General features: G+C 54.6%; 1 protein-coding gene across 3 annotated transcripts in view; it reads left to right on the forward strand.

Annotated features, from left to right (window-relative positions):
- Positions 1–6,600: 6,600 nt before the first annotated feature.
- Positions 6,601–12,955, forward strand: part of SMAD7 (SMAD family member 7) — a 49,150-nt gene continuing 42,795 nt past the window's right edge. For 2 of the 3 annotated variants that reach the window (XR_005725181.1, XM_040264521.1), the window contains exons 1-2: positions 6,603–7,341; positions 8,678–8,731. Coding sequence is in view for 2 of the 3 variants with exons in the window: in XM_040264521.1 (XP_040120455.1) it covers positions 6,729–7,341; positions 8,678–8,731 (667 nt within the window). In the remaining variant the exon portion in view is untranslated. Of the gene's footprint in view, positions 7,342–8,677; positions 8,732–12,955 lie in introns of all 3 variants that reach the window. The other variant, XM_040264522.1, reaches the window with a different exon arrangement.

Consider the following 12,955-nt stretch of genomic DNA (forward strand, 5'->3'; position numbering starts at 1 on the left):
CTGTGTCTCAGAGGTCACGCCTGGGACCTGGCACCACCTCTTGAACCAGTGCTGGTGAAATGGATCGAGAATCACAAGAACCCCTTTCTGTTTCCAAGAGGTGCCACTCTCCTCTTCTCAGATGGGGCAGCCTCCTCCTTCCTGTGCCTCTGTGGTTGGGACGCCAGTGTTTGTGAGATTGTTCTCCCGGTTTAGGACTTGCACCTCACTGATATCTAGAATGACTTTTGATTAGGACTGGTGTGTTTCCTCACTGACTCTTGCCAGGGTCATGACAAGGCAGCCTCCACCCTTGCCGTCTGGGATGACACACTGGCCTCTGTTGTCATCAGCCTTCCTGTAGGAACTGCCCCACAGAGAGAGACGCTGTCTGCAGCCTCACTTCCACATGGGACCTCGCCAACTCGTCATCCATTTCTACAAGGACATCAGAACAGCAAATTTCAGGAAATGAGAAAAGCAGACATGGATTTAAAAAAAAAGAGTAAACCTTCAAATTAGTATATTTTTGAATGAATGGTACATTCACAAGGTGCAAAGTTGAAAAGGTACAGAAAGTTACATGCAGTTAAGTTTCCCTCCCAGCCGTTTTCTTCAGCCATCCCTGGAGGAACCTGTGACTGTATATTTGAATGTCTCTGTTGTCCTAGGTCTTTGCTTTTCCTGGATGTTTCGCTCGACTTCTTCATAAGAACATTCATTTCACCCTGCCCCTCCCCCTCTGGCCCCCAGGACCTCGCCAAGAGCCCCGGAGAGTCACCTGGCAAATGTTATAGATCAGTTGACAGCATGCCTGTAACACAAGCATGTCTGATGAGTCAGGACTTAGAGCATCTTTATTTGACTGTGAATTAGATGCATTTCATTCACTTACCTTCTCATTCTCCTAAGGTAAGCCAGAAAGTGCTGATTGTCACATCCGCCTCACTCACGCTGTCTTTCTTTCATGAGCCATCACTTCCAGTTGTATTGTTGCCAGTTTAGGATGGTTGAGGGTGCACACATTTTTCAGGGGACAGTTGCACAAGAAATGTTGATATTTTTTCAACACTTTTCTTTTTTTTTTTTTTTTGGCCTCTTCAATTGTTTCTTTTTTGGCTTCTGCAAAGAAAAATCCTCATCCCTGCCTTGGTCCTTGGCCCCAACACCAACATACCCACCTGCCCTTTGGGGCCTCTCTCGACCTTTCTTTTCCAAGAACCACTGAACAGGAGAAAAGTCCTGGGAGGAGGAATCCTGCCTTCCCCGAGCCGAGGTTTTTGTTTTAGTGATTGCTTAGCCGCTTGTAGCTGTAGAGGGTTTGCCAGTTCTCTTTTTCTGTTCTCCTGTTTCTCTTTCATGTCAGTTTCCCGCCCTGGCAGTTGTGGACAGTTCACCTGATTCTCCTCCACTTCCTGTGTATGCTCTGCTGCCCTCCTTCCTCCCGCACCCTGGGGCCCTGACTGCTCGAGACCACGGGCCTTGGAGCAATTTCCCTCCAGCTTCCTCTCTCCTCTAGATGCTCAGCCAGCAGTCGGTCAAATGGCGGGGTTAGTCAAATGGCGGCCCCCGCAGTCCTTCGGGTGCCAGGGGCCAGTGATTAAGTAGCCAGGTCTTTAGCTGACTCCATCCTTTTTTGTCATAACTCCGCTGCAAGTTATTTTGGTCTCTGTGACTTGTGGCCGCACCATGATTAGGGTTTGATTACTATCACCAAAGTGACTAAAAGATGAAAATAGAAGCCACAACAGGAAATAAACAACTGCAAATGAGACATTTTATTCCATATTCCTTGCCAGCAAGTGATTAGAATCAAACTCATTCACAATAGTTAGGTGAACTCCTAAACTTTTTTTTTTTTTTTAAGGATTAGAATAGTTTGAAACTGGGTGCTTGTTGGTTTCATTTGTGCCCATGGAAAGAAAAGGAAAGGAACTCCCTTTCTAGGCACACTAGCCAGTCAGGAGTTCCTCTACAGTCCAGCTTCTTTCTTGGAAAGGAAAGGAATAAGAATGTGAACAGGGTGGGGCTGGCTCTCAGGAAAGCTTGGGATGTTAACTGATTCAGGGGATGCCAAGGAGCTATAAAGCAGCACCAGCCACTGTAGGTACTTGCCCAGCAACCCACCCACTGTCTACCTAGGGCAGTAAAATGGAAGAGGAAAGCCATGCACAGAGGGGAAGACAGGAGTGACGCCTGAATTAAAGCACCCACAATTACACTATATGGAACATATCTTTGCAAGTATATGCATGTTCCTCCCAGACAAGTTGTGACGTCAGATTCAACTCCTGAAACACCCACTAAATCTACCTGCCCTGTGTGTGCTCCAGCCTCACATCCCAGAGTGTAAGCACCACGGGCCACATCTCCCAGAATCATCAGGTTCTCTATTTAGCCAAGAAGCTTAAGCAGAATTATGCCTTTTGCTTTCACTGCTTATTTAAGTCCTTGTCACTTTGCAGCCTGGCCTAGCCTCGCTAGGAAAGTGAACATCTTCTAGCGATGCCCAGAGCAGAGAGTGCAAATGGGACCCTGAGAGGGCAGCAAACTTAGCCAGAAACCTTTTTAAATCTTGCCAAGTGCTCTTCTAATGCGAGGATCACCTCTAGTGCAAGTTATTTAACCAGTGAATGGCAGAGACCCAGGGGCTTCCCAGGGAGCTCAGTGGTAAAGAATCCACCCGCCAATGCAGGAGACACAGGAGATGTGGGTTCGATCCCTGGGACAGGAAGACCCCCTGGAGGAGGAAATGGCAAGCTACTCCAGTATTCTTGCTTGGGAAATCCCATGGACAGAGGAACCTGGCGGGCTACAATCCATGGGGTCACAAAGAGTCAGGCACGACTGAGCACGCACGCATGGCAGAGTCCCAGGCAGGAATCAGGTTTTCTGACTTCTAGTTTGGCATTCTTTCTAAGCCTTTCTGAGGTGAGTGTATCATTTCTCAGATACTCCAAAATCCCATTTCTACCTCTTTTGCCTATGATGGTGGGATAACCCATTTTTTCCTGGGCTTTCTCGGCTGCTATCTTTGTAGGTTGCTTGTTCAGAAAGTTTCATACACATACACAGGTTTCAATGCCCTTTTCAATAAGCAATATATTAAAAAAAAATATTTATGCACTGGGTGTTAGATCCTGCATGTGCGATCTTTCAATCCTGGCAGGCAAACTCTTAGTTGAGGCAATGTTGGATCCAGTACCCTGGCTAGGGACCGATCGTAGGCCCCCTGCATTGAGGCATGGAGTCTTAGCCACTGGACCACCAGGGAAGCCCAGCACTATTTTTAACTGTAACTAACCTATGATCTTATACAATTGCAGCCTATGTGGCTTACAAAGTAAATGTTTAGAACCCCAGCTGCTGCCCTGTTCTACACCTTTCTGCTCTGCTTGGCCTTTCTGGCTCTTCTAGGTCAATGAGCTTCAGGGCCCCTTGCTTAGAGATGATAAAGATTTTCTCCCTTATATATTATATAATATTATATTATCACATAATATATCTCCAAAGGTGCTCTTGGTGGGTTGGGGTAGGGGGAGAAGGTCGGAATACCTATCTATCCAGCTCTGTTGATTCCTAAATACTTATTAAGCATCTATAGCATGTAGACGGCTTTAAAGCTGCTGGAAGGGAAGGGGCTGAGTTGAGGTTCACCAGTGCCTTTTCCTTTTATTATGTTTTCCCTTTTTGATGCCTTTTCCTTTAAAAGGGACATAATTTAGCTGAGAAAATGAAAACAGTTCATTTCACCTTTTTTAAAAGATTCATTAAAAAAAGTCATTAAAATCCCCAGTGAGTTTGATTGTCATCCTGACCTCACAATTCTAAATGACTTAAAAATATACATATATTATTTCATTGAATAAGATGTGAGGTTAGACCACCATGCCAACTAGTGGCCTCGTTGATACTAACGCTTATATATTTAAATCATGACGCTTCTCAGCACCAACAGCTTTCACGAAGTAAACGCTATCTGGTGCTTTGCCCCATCAACGCCTTAGCGTGTCTATGCACCAGTCGGCCAGGTGGGTCTATGCTTTCTCTATAGCCTGGGGTAAGGGGATAAACTCGCTGACTCTAAGCGCCACAGAAAGCTACGGGGCCGAGGAAGGCGAAGAAACAGGCCCCGCATGCATATGCATGCAGGTCTCCTCGGAAGGTAACCTTCCCGCGCCCGGAGGCGGAGTGGCGGAGGTCTTCCGGGCTCCGGAGGAAACCTGCCCGCGGCGGACGGGCGAGCACCCCCCACACACACACCCCCGCCACCTCCCGCCAAGATGCTGCCCCTCGCAACTCGTCAGGCAGCCAAATGCATTCCAGAGCTTTGCACAAGACACACTTCTCCAGGCAGTCCTAGAAACCCGAGCCCCGAGCGGGAGAGGGCGGGAGGGAGCGCGCGGCCGCCGCTGAGGTCACATTCGCGCCGCCTCCCCGCCCTCGCGGGCCGGCTGTTCCCTCCAGCGCGCACTTCCCAGGGCCTCGGTCCAGTCCGGTGTAAATGTCTTTTACGCGGAGACAGCGCTCTCCTCCCCCTTCCCTCCCGCGCGGCGGCCAGGGGATCCGTCGCCAGGGCCTTTAAAACAAAACGAATGAATGAAGCGTTAGGGCGAGCGCGCGCGGGACAGCCCCCGCGAGGCTCCGCCGGCTGCGTCTAAATCCGGCCACCGGCCCGCTCGCTTCGCTCCAAAACTCGCCGGCGGTGCCCGATCCGTGCTCTTGGGTCTTCCCATTTCTCCTGATTCTGCCAGGTCTCCGTCGACCCCGGGAGCTTCTCTGCTCCCCACCTTTATCCACCCCCGCTCCCGCCCCATATCGGTCCCCCCTCTGCAGACCCGGGAGGGTGGTGGTGGCGGGGGTTTGGTTGGGGCGGGGGGAGAAATAGCTTTTAGAAACCCGATCTGTTGTTTGCGAAACACAATCGCTTTTTTTTTTTTTTAAAGCGACAGGGTGTCTAGACGGCCACGTGACGAGGCCGGAGCCGGGCGCGCCACTGCGCAGTGGAACCAGCAGAGCAGAGGGCCCGGGGGGGGGGGGGGGGCGGGGTGGGGGGGTGGCGGCGGCGGGGGGGGGGGGGGGGGTTTTGGGGCGGAAGGGGGAGGGAAGGGGGCGGGGGCGGGAGGCCTTGCGGGAGGCGGCGAGCCCCGGGCACACTCGCTCGCCTGCTCGGCGCACGGAGGATCCTGTCCCCGAGCCGCGCCAGCCGAGCCAGCCGGGCGCCGTGCTCGGTCCGCTCGCCGCGCCGGAGAGAGCTGCCCGAGACGAGAGCCAGCCCGCCGGCGCCGAGCTGCCGAGCGCCCGGCCCAGGAGCCCCTGAGTGCGGCGCGGCGAACCCCGGGCGGCGGCAGAAGGACCCGAGTGCCAGGAGAGGGCGGACGGGGGGACAAGGAGGCTCCCGGCCGCGACGAGGAGAGTCTCTCGGAGAAGGCGGCGTGAGGGACAACCGGGGCCTCCGGTCGCCGCAGCCGAGTCGGGGCGAGCAGCCTTTTACGGGGAGCCCCGGCGGCCAGCCGCAACCCGGGGAGGGGGCGCCGGTGGCCCCCGCGCTAGAGAGCAGAGGGCGAGAGCGCGCCGCCCGCCAGGGGCCCGCCGCGGCCGCCGCGCCGCCCTCCCCCGCGCTGTCAGCCCCGCGGGGCGCAGCCGCCGCCGCCGCCGCAGCATCTTCTGCCCCTGCGCCCCCGCCAGCCCCAAGGAAGTCCCCGACGACGACCGGGGCCCCCGGGAGCGCAAGAGGAAAGGCCAGAGACTCCCCTAAACCACCCAGATGCGAAGGATTGAAGCAGCCTAGCCAAAGCTTTCTGTGGATTAAAAAATATATATATAGGATTTTTTTTTCTTGGCAGAAGAAAAGGAGAGGAAGACCAGCAGGGCTCTGCAAGGAAAAAAGGGGGATGTAACTCGTGGATACGTTTTTTTTCCACCCCTGAAACGTCTCGTTCTACTTTGTAAACATTTTCTTTTTTTAAACCCGAGCTCCAGCCGGACGCCCCCAGACCTCCGGGGTGCGAGGAGGTGGTGTTTTTCATTTGGGGCTTTGCATGTTTGGTTCTTAGATTTTGAGAGCCTCCTTATTTCGCCAGACATCTCATGTGGGGTGAAGTCCACTCAGCCCCCTCCCCCGAGTCTTCGTGTGCACGGAATTCAAGGAGATCCGGTTACTAAGGATATAGAGGAAAAAAATAAATCGCGTGCCTGCTTTTTTTTTTTTAATTGCTTCTCCCCACCCCCAAATTAAGTTGCTTAGCAAGGGGGAAAGAGGCTTTTTCCTCCCTCCAGCAGCCCTGCCGAACGCCTTTCGTTTTTTGCCGCCGCGGATCTTCCATGTAGGCAGCCGAGGCTGGCGAGCCCGACACTCGGGAGCCACTGCGGGAGGGCCTCTTTTTGGGGAGGCGCCGACCCGGGTAGGCTTCGCCGCCCCCAGGGAAGCGGCGGCCGCGTTCCTCCGGGGTGCGCCGGGGCCCGAGAGCGGCGCACGGCGCGGGCCGCGCGGGGTGGGGCAGCCGGAGCGCAGGCCCCCGAGCTCCGGCGGGCGCCCCCGGGCCCCCGCGCGCGCTCCGGCCTCCGGGAGACTGGCGCATGCCACGGAGCGCCCCTCGGGCCGCCGCCGCTCCTGCCAGGGCCCCTGCTGCTGCTGCTGTCGCCTGCGCCTGCTGCCCCAACTCGGCGCCCGACTTCTTCATGGTGTGCGTAGGTCATGTTCGCTCCTTAGCCGGCCAACGACTTTTCTCCTCGCCTCCTCGCCCCGCATGTTCAGGACCAAACGATCTGCGCTCGTCCGGCGTCTCTGGAGGAGCCGTGCGCCCGGCGGCGAGGACGAGGAGGAGGGCGCGGGGGGAGGCGCAGGAGGAGGCGAGCTGCGGGGAGAAGGGGCGACGGACGGCCGGGCGCATGGGGCCGGCGGCGGCGGCGCAGGCAGGGCTGTCTGCTGCCTGGGCAAGGCGGTGCGAGGTGCCAAAGGTCACCACCATCCCCACCCCCCAGCCGCGGGCGCCGGCGCGGCCGGGGGTGGCGAGGCGGATCTGAAAGCGCTCACGCACTCGGTGCTCAAGAAACTGAAGGAACGGCAGCTGGAGCTGCTGCTCCAGGCCGTGGAGTCCCGCGGCGGTACGCGCACCGCGTGCCTCTTGCTGCCCGGCCGCTTGGACTGCAGGCTGGGCCTGGGGGCGCCCGCCGGCTCACAGCCGGCGCAGCCGCCCTCCACCTACTCGCTCCCCCTCCTGCTGTGCAAAGTGTTCAGGTGGCCGGATCTCAGGCATTCCTCGGAAGTCAAGAGGCTGTGTTGCTGTGAATCTTACGGGAAGATCAACCCCGAGCTGGTGTGCTGCAACCCCCATCACCTTAGCCGACTCTGCGAACTAGGTAAGAAGTTGATCCACGCCCACCCGCCCGTGCCCCACCTTCCCCCCGGCACTCAGGTGGGGGGAAGAAAAGCCCGGTTGGGCTGTGGGTTAGTGCAGCCACCTCGCCGGAGGGGTGTGTGTACATTTCCTCCTGGGAGGAGATTTGGGGGACAAAGGTAGAGAGGGGACCCGGGGAAACTGGAAAGGCATTCCCTCGGGGTTCCCTTCCAGTTTTCTCTCCTCGGTGGCCCCAAGGGCCGGGGGGGGGGGGGCGTGTGCCGCTGGGCCCTACTCATTCATGCCCATATTCTGCAGACATGGGGTTATTTCCGGATCAGCCAAGGGGGTGCAGAGAGAAGTGAGGGGGGGGTCACGCCTCCCCCGCACGGAGAGCTGCGTTGAGGTGTGTGGCCGACTTGGATTCGATCCAAGCCCGCCAAGGAAGGCTCGGAGAAGCGGTAGTAAAGGCTGGAGAGGAAGGCTCCCCTTTAGAAAGGAAGGGGGAGCGTCACGTCGGGCGCAAGGGGCCAGGAAGCCTGCCCTGGCCGGCGCAGCTTTGGGTTTTGAGGCAGAGAGAGCAGGATAGGAGGCCGAGCTGGATACCTGCTCCCAGCTCCGCCAGCCCGGGGTGAGAGAGAACAGGCAGTCAGGGGAAGTTGGATATCTCCTACTTTGTTCAGCGCAGGAGAGAGAACAGTGTAATCGACCGTCGGATGGTTTGCCCCCAGACTACTGAGTTGGGCCCCGGGCTCCTCCGTTGAGACCCCGGGGCCCTTCTCCTTTATGCTCCCAGCCTTCTCCATCGCATCCCTTTTCTCTGCCTCTTTGTGCGGGGGCGGGGTGCACCTCGGGCGCCCACCGATCCAAGTTCCCCAGCGCCGTTGGGGTGCACCTTCCGAGGGAGCTGGGCAAGGGGGAAGCCCGTGATCCCCGCGCGGGTGCGGGGCGCAGCGGCGGTGGCGGAGATGAACTGCGCTCCGGGGGGACGGGTCGGGGCGATGGGCGGAGGGAGCAGGGTCTGAAGTTCTGGGACGCGAAGTGAGGGGGGGCGCTTCGTCGACCCCCGCCCCGTGAACTGCGACGTGCGGCGGCCGAGCCGGCGGTTTGCAGCCGGGCCGGCCGAGCGCGGCGGCGGTGGCCGCAGACGTGGAGGAGCGCCGCGCCGAGGCTGGCGCCAGGCGGCCTCTTTTGTTTATCTGACAGCTAAATATCAAGGCAATCACCGCCTCGCGGCCCTGCCTCCAACCCCCACAGCTAAGACAAACAGTTGGGCTAAAAGAATGCCTCTGTTATCATAAGTTTCTATCTCTCTCTCAGGGCTCAGCCTTTATTTTCTCTTTCTTTTTTAATTCCAGAGTCTCCCCCTCCTCCTTACTCCAGATACCCGATGGATTTTCTCAAACCAACTGGTGAGTAGCTGATTTTAAAAATATCCTTCCTGTCTTAAGTTAGAAATGGAGGCTGTAGAACGCGGATTTGTGTGTCTAGGCAGCGGCTTGGGGAGACTCTGGACTTGCCCTGAGGTGGTTATAGGTTTCCTCTGTTAGCAATTTAGTGGATTTTTTTTTTCTTTTTCTTTTTTTGTTGTGACTGGAGCTGGAGGTAATGTGTGTGTGTGTATACAAATATATCTTTCTTTTTGCAAAGATGTTTCTTAGGTATGCTTTCCATTTTGTTCCTTTTCTTCTTGTATTTGCACTCCATAACCCAAGCTGGTTCAACTCAGCGCATAGACTCTGGTCCATGCAGGTCTAGGGAGCCAAATGGGACAGGGTGATGGGAAACGTGGGAGACTCTGAGTGCCAGAAGTATCAGTGGGGAGATTGGAGAGCCTGATGGGAAGGAAGACTTGGTTTAGAAAAGTGTAGAGATGACCTCGGTTTGGGGCAAGAGAATAGAAAATTTAAGGAGTAAAGGCAACAGTCCCCTTCCCCCCTCCTAGTTTTCTCAGAATTCCTAGTGGGGGCCATAAAAGTGTTTAGCATAGCTCTGCCTGCCTGTCGCTTTGTCACTGGATGGCGTTCGGCCAGGGCAGAAGCCCCACTTGAGGCTGGCACCAGCCCTGTTGCATTTGTCTGCATTCAACTTCTGGCTGGCGGTGCAGGGGAGGAGGGAGGAGGAACCGCAGAGCTGGGAGGCAGCTCCGATGGGCCCTTGTTTCCTGGAGCCGCTTCTTACAGGGGGGAGGTTCCTGTGCTTGCAAGTCTGAGTTGTAACTGTGGTCTCTGCTGGTGCCTGAGAAATGCCTGTGACAGTCTTATTTTGCCAGGGTTCTGGGAGAAGGAGAAATGAAGGGTTGGGCCCCATTTCCCTCTTGGAATTCTACAGGTCCTTCCGCCTCATGAGTTTTGGCTGTTGGGCCTTTCCCCCCACTAATTAAAAGTTTTGCTGGGGCGTTGTCCTAAATTAAATACTTTAATGAATGGTGTAAGAGAAGCTCGTGGTCTCCAGCCAGCCCTCCCTGACTCCACACTCCCTCCAGTCGGAAGGCGTTGCTGCTTGCCTGGTGCCTGTCTAATAAGTGGCCTGTGAAGCATATGATATTTTGCTTTCGATTTACAAAACACCAGATAAATGGTCATTAATGAGGAGATAAACCAGCTCTGTATTTGTAACAAACGTTAACTGAGATTACCAAGGTCTGTTTTCTCCAAGAATGTAACTTGACTGGGTTTTTGGCATCAAGGCTCAAGAATTCTTTTATGAGCTTAGTTCTCCAAGGGGCCCTCTCTCTCCTGCTTTTTGTTTTCCCTTCGTAGGCTTCAAATGTGGAGGTTTTCCTTAAAAGAGAGAGAGGCCAGTCATCTTGGCCCCAGGGTTAAAGACGACTGGAGGAACTGTTCCGAGAGAAACTTCCTATAACCATAGGAAAGAAGGCCCACGTTCTGTTGGGTTTCCTGCAGAGATAGTGGGACAGATCCGTCCACCGGATTCAAGCAGTCACCATCTCAGGCCAGGACCTCATTTTCAGCGAATGGAGTGATATATTTATTCATTAGCAAGTGTTGACATTAGGTAGCAGAATGTGTGTAAACAGAGAAGCCACAAAGACAGGAATGCCCCATTCCAAGGGGGAGAAAAGTTCTCCAGATCAGCCAATAGGAAGTGATTAACCTGCCAGTCGGAAACTCAGACAGCTGGTTACTCATCCGAAATGTTTGTGTAAAAATAAAACAACAACAACAACAAAAACAAACAAAAAGGTAGCCCCCGCCCCCAGCCCAGAAAACCCTGAAATTAAAGAAAAAAAAAAGGAGTGAAAAGTACCGTCCTGCTGTAAGGACATGAGGGTGCTAATAGGTGAAGCCCCCATGTCTCCTGACACACTGGAGGACAGCCAGGGCTGGCTTTGCTGGCTGCTGTGGCCAGGGGCACTGAGGTCAGACACACAGATGGGATGCTGCCCCAGGTTTCTCTTTGCCTTGTACGTTGCGGAGAGTATTTGGCTGCGGAATTTAGATCAGCTGCTCTCACTGTAAAGTTTCTGAGTCCAGGTTGAATTTTTGGCCTTGGGTTACTAGGTGAGAAGCAGCCATAAGATTTACAATGGAACGTTATTAAAATCTTAACCAGTTGCACAACTAAGGGAATCTCTTCTGCAAAGTCTCCAGCATGGGCAGAGGTGGTGGGGAGGGGCTGGGGCCTGGTCCCCCTGCAGCCTTTGGAGGAACTGGTGGTTGTGGTTTAGTCATTAAGTCGTGTCCAACTCATGGACTGTAGCCCACCAGGCTCCTCTGTCCATGGGATTTCCCAGGCAAGCATACTGGAGTGGTTGCCAGTTCCTTCTCCAGGGGATCTTCCTGACACAGGGATCGAACCTTGGTCTCCTGCATCGTAAGCGAACTCTTTATGGAGTGAGCCACCAGGGAAGCCTTTGAGCGAATGCCAGGACCAGAAGTTGGGAGTTCCATTTTGCTATGGTTCAGGCCGCGCCACTGCGGCCTCTGGAATGGCCTGACTTTGGTAGACCTGATTGCTTCGAAGTCAGCAGGATTTTCTGAGAAGGGGTGCTCGCCATGGCTGAAGGAAGGAGCAAGGTGTCTGTGACATGAGGCTTTCAGAAGTCATGGCACCTCTCCACCCTTATCATACCAGGGGTGAGAGCAGGTTATTAGAATGAGATCCCAGTTTATGGAGTGGGGATGCTGTGTGGGCTCTGCTTCCTGTTTCCTCTGTATCTGAAGTCTGAACTATTTGAAGAATGTCTTGGGGTAGGAGGGGGCTGATGTTGCTGGGTATATGTGCCTTGCTTAGGCCGGGGACCCCAGTGACCAGTGCCTCTTGGCAGATCAGGCCTCCAAAGCCTAGTTGAGAAGTCTGAGACCTTGCTCTGCACTTACATTTTCAACTCAGGCCACTCTTTTCCAGGCCTGTTTTTAAATCTAGAAATGATCGAAGCAGTTAGATGATGCATTCATTCACTCATTTACTGGTTTCTTCATTTGTTCAGTCATTCTACAGGCCTGATGATATGCCTGCCTAAAATGCATTGATGATTCCAATGCACCGGTTTGTCCTTCTGTAACCAGGGCTGTGGGTTGGGACAGAGCTTAGGGTATAGTGGTGGGCGGGGGGACTCCTCTGTGCCAGATGATACTTAAGGAAGCTCAGAACTAAGTTGACAAGACGATGCTGGCTGTTGGGAAACCATTCTTTGAGAGAAGAGGGGGTCCCCAGCTTTGTCACCGTATCCCTTGCAGCAGCTCATTCCAGGCACGTGTCTTCAAGGGCTCTCTTGCTGCTGGGAGAGGGAAATGAGTCTCCCACAGAACCCAGCACTTCTGGGGAGCAGGTGACACAGCAGAAGCTGACACCCTGACTTGGGAGAGCTATCGCAGCGAAGCTCTTTTTTTTTGTGGGTGAGAGACGGAGGTGTGGCCTCTTGGCCCTTCACTAGCCTGGCAGGACCCAGATGATGCTGAAGACTGTCTCAGCTCGACTACCTGCAGGGAAGAGAGTGAGGCCTGCTGGGGAGGAGAGGGCTGAACCCTTGGGTAGGGCCCAGCTCACCGGGTGGCCCCTTGGGCTACTCAGTGACGCCTCAGTTTACCTAGGTGCATGTCAAACAGGTATACCTTGCTCCTTCACAGAGGTGGTAGGGAGACCTAATTAATGTTTGTAAATCCCTCCTAAGATCAAAGGCACTGCACAAAGAGCAGAGCACCATTTCATAGAAACGCTGTGGTTGCTGGTGTGGAGCTGGCTTACCTTTGATCTGAGACCAGCTGACAGCCCTGGTCGCGGTCCCAGCTCTACCCTGAGATGCCGGGCCCTTCCTTTGAAACACACCTTGCCCCTGGGATTCAGCCAGCCAGAGCTGGGGGCTGTGGGGGCTGGCCAAAATCATGTTTAAATGTGGGGGTGTCTTCCGTGTCGGGGGGAGCCTGTCTCTCCATCAGGGTGAAGGCCATCGGAGTAGTTTGGAAAGTGCAGGGTATACACTCTTTAACCAGCAACTCCATTTCCTGCCTGCCCCTATTGTTTTCCATTTGATTAAGTGTATCCTGTAACACTGTATATTCCTGTTCAGCATTAATCTTTACCCTGATACAATGAGATTACCCACATGGTCTTTTCTGTCTCCCCTGACTGATGCTGCCACTCCTCGGCCCGCCTTTCTCTTCTGGAGAAGA

The sequence above is a fragment of the Oryx dammah genome, unplaced genomic scaffold, assembly GCF_014754425.2.
Source record: "Oryx dammah isolate SB20612 unplaced genomic scaffold, SCBI_Odam_1.1 HiC_scaffold_22, whole genome shotgun sequence".
Taxonomy (NCBI): Eukaryota; Metazoa; Chordata; class Mammalia; order Artiodactyla; family Bovidae; genus Oryx; species Oryx dammah.